General features: G+C 41.4%; 1 protein-coding gene across 1 annotated transcript; it reads right to left on the bottom strand.

Moving 5' to 3' along the window:
- Positions 1 to 559: 559 nt before the first annotated feature.
- LOC102196080 (zinc finger FYVE domain-containing protein 1-like) lies at positions 560 to 9,373 on the bottom strand. Its single transcript, XM_005742735.1, has 11 exons — positions 7,864 to 9,373; positions 7,270 to 7,774; positions 6,087 to 6,301; positions 5,867 to 5,973; positions 5,656 to 5,764; positions 5,435 to 5,532; positions 5,137 to 5,254; positions 4,861 to 5,031; positions 4,466 to 4,646; positions 4,228 to 4,341; positions 560 to 2,363 (listed from the first exon to the last, which is right to left on the bottom strand). Exons 1-11 carry the CDS (start codon positions 8,371 to 8,373, stop codon positions 2,131 to 2,133), a joined length of 2,361 nt encoding a protein of 786 aa, XP_005742792.1. The 5' UTR covers positions 8,374 to 9,373; the 3' UTR covers positions 560 to 2,130.
- Between the last annotated feature and the right edge of the window lie 703 nt (positions 9,374 to 10,076).

The following is a 10,076-nucleotide window of genomic DNA, read 5'->3' as shown; positions in this document are numbered from 1 at the left end:
AGCAAGGCTCATAACACAAGGATGTTGCACACGATCTATTCCTCCCACATACAGTACAGTAAGTGGTTTGACACAGGGAGATTTAAAACACACCACACACACACACACACACACACACACACTTAAGACATGGAGGCAGTTTCAGATTATGTTTTAACAGACGGGAGCTGATACAACTTTAATCTTATGCAAATCTTCCACCATTTCTTCAAGTTAATTTCCAACAGTTTAAATTCTATCAGTCATTTCTGCTTGGTTTGGAGTCTGTAGGTCAGGAAGGTTGACAGTAGCACCTTACCCTATTAAAAATAAAGGGATCAAATGTACATCTCAAACACTATAACGGGTATTTGAACAGTCTGCAAAGATATGCATGGCAATGAACTCCAGTACTAGTAATCTGACATAATGCATTTCCTATTCTATCCTGTGCAACATTGGCATCTCAAAGGAAGGTGTGTGTGTGTGATGAAACACTCAGACAGATAGATCTATTTTGAGACAAGGCAGACACAACATCTTCTCATCAGACATCAGAACCAAAAAGTTCCACGTTAGGCAAAGGGAGAATTAACTTTATCTACAAAGCATACAATCGACAAACCCCTTTTTTTCCTTGTTGCTTTTTTTTGACAATGAAATATTAGCATACGTCTAAAAGGCATCGCCATGTGCTTTATATGATAATGGTCTCAATACTCAATAAAACAAAACTAGTTAATGATGAAAGACACAATTAAAGCTCTCAGTCGCTACATATGGGCCGACGTCTCGCCTTCGACACATTCGAGCATTAGTATTTCTGCGTAACGCTGAAACACAAAAACAAACAAGACAGAAAAAGGGTGGTTCACAAAGTGTCACTACAAAGTCTATAAATATACATACAGTGAATGATGTCAACCAAAAAAAAGCTAAAGCAAACAGTTTTCAATAACGGATGTAAAGTAACAGAAAAAACAAGTCATTATAAGCAGAACAAAAATACCATTGTGCTTTGTCAAGAGGCTTTATCATGACAGACTGCATCTACAGCGACCTGGAGGCATGAGTGGAATAAGTAAAACCAGTTTGAAGACTATTTGTGTATCTTTGAGTTCTGAAAGACAACATCCATATGCAACGCAGGCAGGAACTGCAAATATTAAATATTTATATAATAATTCAAACAAAAGTTGTCAATAAAAACATTTTGAACATGAAGTACATGTTGTAACATAAGAACACTGAAATGCCGCTAAGTAAAAGAGATAGTGAGGTTTATTCAGAGACCGTCCTCTGAACAAATTAAAGGCCATGATCTCTCACACTGTCATGCATGCCAGAGTGCTAATATATATATTTTTTTCAATTGTCGATACTTAAATAACTTTCAACATTTCCTCTAACATAGTTCTACGTCTTCATACGACCACATATTACATGATAAAATACCAGCACAGACACAGTGACCTGAATGATTTTTGGCACGCCAGATATCCAAAATCAAGACCTCCTGCGGTAGATTTCAACTGAGTTTGCAGCGACCGCTTTGTCACCTGGATATCTGGCTTTTTGGCCATGGTAAGCAACAGCCTATAACAGCTGAACAAGGCGTAGTGCAAAAACTAAAATGTTGCAGTACATGCATGCAAAGGAACCTGCAGTCAGCTGCATATGTTTAAAATATCTCTTTGCCATTACGTGTATGACATCAGAGAAAATGCTCAATAACAGGAATTGCTGGAAACTAATCACACCAACCCATCCAGCATTCTCAACTAGCTATTATTATTATTGAAATTATGTGTTTCGTTATATTTTCTGACAGTAGAAAAATAGCTCGACAGCCGTATTACATGTAAAATTAGGGATTCGTGTCAATAAGAATCAAAACATTGACACCGCGGATGATCAGAGTAGAAACGCAGGTTTCACACTCGAGTCGAGTAGCTCACACGTTCTGGCTGTTCTACAAAGGCCACGGGAACGCTGAAATCTGCTAAATGTCCTACATATATGCCTAAAAATTTCCCTTCCACTGATACGAGACAGAATCGGTAGAGCAAGAGAGGTATACTTTAGCAGAGACAGGCTGCTGAGTTAGTGAGCGGTTCAATACGGTGTTCTGAGGAAGGAAAGCAGTCCCTGTTAAAGTTCTCCGGGTTTCTGGTTGCAGCTGGTGCACACGCGCACAGGGTGGTCCCAGCCACGCGATGGAACGGCTCGGCGCTCGGGGGAGCAGTCGTCGCACACTCCTTGGCCACAGGCGCGGCAGTGGTGCTTGGACAGCTTGGCAGTGAACTCGCGCTGGCAGTTGTGGCACGACAGGATGTCCTGGTCAGGAACCCAGTAGGCAGGACGAGCTGCGTCTTTCACTAGGCCTAAAAGGAGGGTGGAAAATAAATGCGCCACACTCACAGGTCTGGAAACTTTATATGACACCACATCCTGTTCGCTTAAGTTTATACTGCAATATAACCTAATAGAATCTCTGTCACGCAATAATTGTCTGTAAAACGATATCTGCATATGAATATGTAGAATATGTAGGCAAGGGACAAAAACTGTGGGACCAAATTCTTTCAAATTTTCACTTGTAGTCTTGTTATAGTAATACTGACCAATCTCAGATCTAGGCTACATGCAGTCTGCATTCTTGAAAACATTCATCCAATCGTTATCCATTCTTTTTTTGCATTCTCCAACACTGAACAGCTGGTCAGAGCTGACTGAGCAGTCCTGGCCTGGATATCTGTTGGCAACACTGGAAGTTCCCCATAAACTATGTCAACAGATCCAGCTGATGAATGCTCTCTAATTTGATCTAATTATACCCATGATTAATTCATACAAAAATTTTAGTAAAACATAATGTTTTATATGGGGTTAGTCCCAGTCGCCTTCTTTTAATGTTTTCCCTGAATTTCTGTTGGGTGATGATCAAGTGGTCAGTAAACACTCACATTAATCTCCTTTAAATTATTCCTTTCAGTCCTGTAAATTTAAAACGGCTTAAATCTTTTGAGCTTTCCCCATGTTTAGCTTTCCCCAGTACTACCTGAAGTGCAGCCCTGTTTCAAGTTGTGACGGGAACACAGAAACAAGAGCTGGGTTTAAAAGTAAGTTGGCTCATTTTGTTGTGATTGGAGAGGACGTCACTCTGCGGTATTTTTGGGGTAGTCACAGATATGGAGATATCTTCAGCGAGATATCATGTGGTCCAAAGCATAATTATCTATGCCCTTTACCAGTAAATTTAGACCTGCAGGTATATATAGTATCTTCACATCTATAAATATTTAACTTGTGTTTGGATTACACAACTACTTTGGTTTTGAATGCTAATAAAGAAATCTGAATAAGTTTGTGGCCTAACTGAAAAAGTACAAAAGTTGACACTCTCTTCTTATAAAGCAGAACTTGTTCTTTCTTTTGGATAATCCTGGCAGAATCCTGTCACACTGGCTTAACAAACACACTTAACAAAAGCTTTTTCTCATATCCACTGGCCAAAGTGCATCCTGGAGGTTAGTTCAAAGGGTACAGAAATGATTGATCCCGAGTAGTTAAACGATCACTGAGGAATTCTCACAGATGTATGCTGTGTAGGCAACCTAACATCAATATTAAACAAGTACAAAGCAAAGGAGACTCACAAGCCTGGCAAAGTCTCATAAACTAAAAGAACAATATAACTGGTCATCGATCACATCTGGTAGATACAAGAACTGAAACACTGGCAGTGTTAAACATTAGATGGGAGAGCACTTCTGCATGGAGGTGTTGCCACAGATATGTCCTGAACAGAGTGTCCAAGGCGTTTTTAGGTTCGGTGGCCAGTGTGTGTGGGAGGGTTTCAGTTTTTTAGCTTATAAATATTTTTTGCTGGCAAGAGGAACTAGTTACAGGAAAATGCAATCTCCATATAAATGTAATCATTTTACTGCCATTAACTTAAAACACTTCAGATGGCTCAACTGTTTCCTTGATTTGCGGCATAGAGACCTGCTTTTCATAGCAGTACATGTTATGTTAAAACTAGGCCATTAGGGCATCTCATATTCCTGGCGAGACTCCAGTATGACATAAATAAAGGGAAAAGACTTCATTTCTTTTTAACTGAAATTAAGCAGAATGGGCCTCCGCCACAAGAGGGCATCGCTCTGGTGTACTACCATTTACTGGGTCATTTGTTTAGGTTGCATAACCCTTCCCCTTTAGGTTTTGTTTCGGGGAAACATTCACCTAGTGGGATGTCAATAGCAGTGACCACGACTCCGAATGTGTTGGTGACAGCTTCTCCAACCTTCCTAGCAAGCGTTCCACCTTCTTCCTCTTCTTGCTCTGCTTCAAGTAGTTCTGGATAAATAAAAAAAATTAAAAAAAGACCCTTACTAAAGCCATGCTCATAGATGTTAAATGGCAGCATAACAGAGGTTTGAGAAAAACAGAGGAGATCTGACATTATTTAGAGTGTGTGTACCTGCATATGAAGATCTCTGCTCAAAGCAGACATCACACACTCTGACAGGGGCAAGACCCCAGCCTCTCTCGGGGACGGGTGCAGCTTTGGAAGAGCAGCCATCACAGAAGCCCTCCCCGCAGGCACGGCAGTGATGCTTGGTGTCGTTATCCTGGAAGACTGCGTGACACTTGTGGCACACCTTGCATGAGAGAAAAATAATCACAGTCCGTGTTGTATTGAGCAAGAGCTAAAAGAGTGCGGATGCAACACGAATCCAAGTTTCATCATGAGACGTGCAAATGTAGATTGTGTAATAGGCACACCGCAGACAGTAAACATCCTTGTGAACATGAAAGTGTTGACTTGGCCGTTGGTAGCTGGTGGCAAAGGATGGGGCTGTGTGTGTCACTCACCAAGATGAGGGAGTTGGGTTTCCAGTAGGCTGGGGCGATCTGATCTGTCAGCCAAGAGGTGACGGCCTTGGCGGGTTTGACACTGAGCTCTGACACAGACTGGGCCACTAGGTTGACTCCATCCAGAAGCCGCTGTGCAGCATTGCTGTTGTCCTTTAAAAAGCCATCCGACTGCAAGAAACAGACAGGTTATCTGTAGCCATAATTAAGGTCTATGCAAATCAGTGAAATATAGTCTGCATCTGATAAATAAATTAAATACTTGGCGCCACTTACTCCCGGCCAAACATGTTGGATCTCGGTGCGAACAACTGTATCAACAGGATCCTGATTTCCATACCAGTACTGTCGGCTTCGATAGATCACTCCACAGTTGGGACATTCAATAACATACCTGAACATATATTTAAAAAAATGAAACTCATTTTTTGTGACAATAATCTGGTATGTAATCTGATGTGGAGCATGCATGTTGGAGTGACAAGAAGAATTTAATTTTAGGCCAGAGCTTTAAAATGATGTTAACCAAAGCCTAGGTACAGATGCCCTCGCAGGTCATTTCCTTACTACTTACCCAGACCAGGCATACTTTGCGAGGCCCATCCATGGAGAATCCGAGGAGGCTGAGGTCTTTGGGACTACTATCACTTCTTTTCCTCCTTCATAGCAAGCCTGATTTGATGCACAACATAAATGATTTCAATTTAAGGCTCTTTGGCAATGACACAGAAGTAATTACAGTGTTATGGTCAAAACAGAGAAAGCTAAAAGTCAAAGCTGAGTCACCACACTTACTTTACAGGTGTAAATGCGATTATCATACTGAGCAGAATAACGACAGCGATGCTTCGCCTCGTGGCGCACTCCCTCTCCTAAGTGGTTCATGCTGTTCTTGCAGCCAGAGCTGAGGTAATCGTATTAACACAGAATGTAAAACAGCAGAAACAGAAAAAGACTGAAGCAAAAATGATTAAAAAAAAAAAAAAGACTGGCAAGAAATACTTACCCACAACTGAGGCACAGGCTAGAGCAGGTGAAGTATTCATCAGGAAAGAAGCAACTGTGTGCTACCAGCTCACCTGCGATTTCCCCACTGAAGCGCTCGCTCAGTGCCTGCAGGGAAATTAAAGATCAGCAGATATTAATCCATAAACTGCTGTCAGACCAATTCAAAAATGCATTTCCATGTGATGCAGAAACAAGCAGACTTCTAAATGCAGCCCTACCTGCAGGGCTTTGAAGATGACCACAGGTGTGCGTGGAGAACGGGTGGCGTTGTTATCCAGGAGCTGCTCCAGTTTATTCTGTAGGCCGCGAAAGTCAGTAGGAGGACTGAGAGTCTGCGTACCCCAGTAGTGGACAGAACTAAAGGCCTCTGGAAAGCGTGAAAGCTTCCTGAAGCGCTCCAACAGCAGCCGATCTACTGACTCGAATGACTTATCTACAACAGGACAAAAATTTAATGATTATTAACATCAGCTAAAATATACTGCAGATATATTTAGCATTTATCGACAGTTCTTAAAATAGTGTGCTTGAAAGAATGCATGTGACATGTGAGGGGAAATAGACAATATTTGCCTTATAAGAAATACAAATGTGCCTTTCATTCCAAAAAAACAGCGTGGGTACTAAAATGGCCTGCATCTACCAAAGAGCAATATATGGTAAGCAAGGTATACCACATATAATGTAATACCTGAAATAAACACGAATAGAAATGAAGAAATAAACTCTGAACAGGAGGAACCTGTGGAGATTTTTTAGAGCTCATCTTGGAAAAGCAAAATGTGTTTGGCACAACAGTGAATTCAAATCACAATTCTGAATGCAAAAGCTGCCAGACAAACAGGATTTTTTTTTAAAGAAAGAGTATGAAAGATATGAGACTATGGTAAAAACAGGCAGTCTTCCTCAGTAAAAGGGCTTATCTAACTTGAGCAAATTGCAAGTCTCTGCAAGCTGATTATTATACCAGAGCGAGAGGAACACAAACCAGTAGATACTGAGGACTGGAAAACACATCACACTATTAGAGTTTAGACAAATTCAAATAATGATTCCCAATAATGTACAATACCTGGTGTTAAAACTAGATGTAAATGTGTAAAAACTGGTGTGACTACAGCTATAAATGTACATTTCTTTATCATTTCCAGATTTAACTAAAGTTGGAAAGCTGATTTTGACCTCCAGATAACAGGGATAGAAGGCTAATATTTGCTAAACCCCAAATTATATGCAATGCTTAACCCTCAGTTGACTTTAAAGGGTCCACTTGTAGTCCTTTGATGCAATGATCCATAACTACTGTATATTCAGAGTGTCAGAGTGAAGATGTTAAATAAAGTTATTTTTAAAAGGTTTAAGTTATTGCATTGCACCCTTTAACAGGAGGAGGTGTTTTACCTGAACCCAGCAACTTAGTGTGGACTGTTTCATGGAAGATGACTACAGCGGGACCCAGGGTGGACAGTGGAACATCCAGGCCACAGCGTGCTGTCGTTGCCTTCAGTTCCTTGGTGAAATGCTTCAAATATGCGTCTGAAGCATCTCCGAGGAACTTGAAGAGGTCATCGTGGAGACGGTCAGCATGGGTGCGGTAGATGATGAGGTCAGAGATGGCGAGCACCTTGAGTAAGAGACGTGTTCTCTGGCCTTGTTTAGAACTGTTCCCAAGCAGCCCTTCTGTATCAATGACCACTAATTTATGGATGGGATCAAATGCTGCCCACACTCCCACTGTGCATGACTCTTGTGCAGGAGAAGTCTTGAACACCTCTCTGCCCATGAAGAACGTGTGGTTTAAGGTGTGAGATTTGCCCTCTCCAGTGTTACCAAAGATGGACACCACCTTCAGCAGCTGGTCGGGCGAGCAGCTGAGGCTCTTCATGAAGGAAGCTTCATCTTTTATCTTAGGACAAACAACAAGTGTAAAAACTTTAAAGCATAAACAAAGAAAATGGAATGCAGTCCTATTTAATGCCCACTTGCACAACTTACCTGCATTTCCTCATTCTCATCAACCAGAAGAAAGCTTGATACCTTCTCCAGAAGTTTAGCCTTCTGAGATTTGGTCTCATCGGCTATACAGACAGCAGGCTGGGCAGATGTTTGGACAGAGTTGCCTTCTGCAGGTTTGGGTGGTGGAGGATAATGTGTAAGCTGGTGTTTCTTCTTGTTGCCTCCACTGTGGGTACGTTTCTGACAGTCCTGACACAGGTTAACTTTGCAGTTCTGGCAACGGACCACAGACGGATGGTGCATGCCACTATCCCCACTACCTCCTTTACAGTTGTCACAGTATGGGACATGTCCAGGACCTAGCTGGACCCGCTTGTGGTTCTTTAGCCGGTCATGACTATGGAGGTCGAGCTCACAGCGAACACACTGCAGGCTTTTGCAATCAACACACTCAAATGCCGCCTCCTCAGAGCCACCACAGGAATAACTCTCCTGACATATCAGACTAGTATTGACTCCCTTTTCTGAAGATGAGCCATACCCATTCATCGTTTCTTAAGGAGTGAGCTTGAATACAGACTGGCGCTTATTGGAACAGCTTTGACAACAGCACCAGCTACTTCCAATAGCAGTTAATGAAAAATGCACAGTGCAGTAATACTGAAAAACTCAAATACAATGAAATAAACTTAAGACAGCTGCATGATAACAGGGCAGCTATCACACTGATTTAATACAAAGTTTAAACACTGATGTAAGTGATCAAATTAGTTTTAGCGGTATGAAATTCAGACACCTAAACGGGTTGATCTAATGCCATTTAGTGCACCTAACAAAGGCAGTGAAGTAAAAACCGTCGTCTTCTTCAGTAACGTTTAATATCCTTTGATCCTGTTAGCTTGTTCATGCATTAAAGTTAGCATTTAGCAGCAATATTACCTAAAATATATATCTAAGGCAAGAAAGAAACAGTTAGGTAACACATAAGTGTGTACAGGTAACCAGTACCTAACACAACAAAGAACCCTCCTTGGGGAAAAAAAAATACCAAAACAAAAATGAGCAAATGTTAATGCTAACAACAGGCTAACTAGCAAGCTGACCCTCTGTGGGTCTATACCTTGCAAATTCAGTAAATTACTTGGCAACCAAATGTGAACAGCTAGCTTAGAGCTAGCTACTTTAGCCGGACAATTTCAACTTCCCCCCCCCACCTCAAACAAAAGCTGCAATTAGCGAGCCAGCAAACCACCACAGCTCACAGCCGTCCAAGCAAGCAGCTAGCCTCCAGTCTGTCAACTAAACAGCAACAACATATCAACAAACAACAGCTAGTCGATGTCAAAAGCTCGAATATCTGCGGGCTCTTTCACTAAACACCGGGAGGGAAATCGGCGCGATTCGGTTTTAAAAGTCTTTAGAAGAGTTACTGTATTTAAATTCTTCCAAGCAGTGTCATTGTTTTGTTCTTCAGCCCCCCTCCCTGATAGATTGCTCTAGCTACGTTATTTTGTTGCCAGGTCAGATCAGCTGATCAGATTATTTTCAGTCACAGGGTCAGAGCAGGGTGACGCCACGTTGCATCATGGGAAACGTAGTTCTTGCTAATAGTTTGCTCTGTTTACATTCTGTGCAACTCCTAACAGCTCACATATTAAAACGTTTCTTTTTGAATTTTTTGTATAATATAATATAATATAATATAATATAATATAATATAATATAATATAAACAAAGTTAAAAAATCAGTGAGCAGCAGTATGACTTCATGCCAAAAAAAGAACACTACAATGTGATGTTTGCTTTGAGAGTGTTGATGGAGGAGTATAGAGAAGGTGGTAAGAAATTGCATTGTGTCTTTGTGGATCTAGAGAAAGCTGATAGGCAGGTACCAAAAGAGGAACTGTGGTACTACATGAGGAAGTCAGGAATGGCAGACAAGTATGTGAGGGTTGTGCAGGGACATGACAAGGACAGGAAGAGAGTGGTGAGGTGTGCAGTAGGAGTGACAGATGGCTTCAAGGTGGGGATAGGATCGGCTGTGAGCCTCTTCTTGTTTGTAGTGGAGACGGACAGGCTGACAGATGAGGTGAGGCAGGAGTCTGCATGAACTGTAACATTTGCAGATAACACTGAGATCTGCAAGAGATGATATCTACTGGATATAAATATGGATATAAATATCATATAGACCAGGTGTGTCAAACATAAAGCAAAAACTCCAATTTGGCCCAAAAAGTTATATTTCTGTA

The sequence above is a fragment of the Pundamilia nyererei genome, unplaced genomic scaffold, assembly GCF_000239375.1.
Source record: "Pundamilia nyererei isolate P.nyererei 1_Seehausen unplaced genomic scaffold, PunNye1.0 scaffold00123, whole genome shotgun sequence".
In the NCBI taxonomy this organism is placed as follows: domain Eukaryota; kingdom Metazoa; phylum Chordata; class Actinopteri; order Cichliformes; family Cichlidae; genus Pundamilia; species Pundamilia nyererei.
This window is presented reverse-complemented; position numbering and strand designations above follow the sequence as displayed.

Bases quoted from the DNA above. Each gene is read 5' to 3' on its own strand.
- LOC102196080 (XM_005742735.1), bottom strand. From the start codon at position 8,373: ATGAATGGGTATGGCTCATCTTCAGAAAAGGGAGTCAATACTAGTCTG. The intron at 5,765-5,866 runs GTAAGTATTTCT...CGATTACCTCAG, and splicing joins AGCCTGTGCCTCAGTTGTGG to CTCTGGCTGCAAGAACAGCA. The intron at 5,255-5,434 runs GTAAGTAGTAAG...ATATATGTTCAG, and splicing joins GCAAAGTATGCCTGGTCTGG to GTATGTTATTGAATGTCCCA.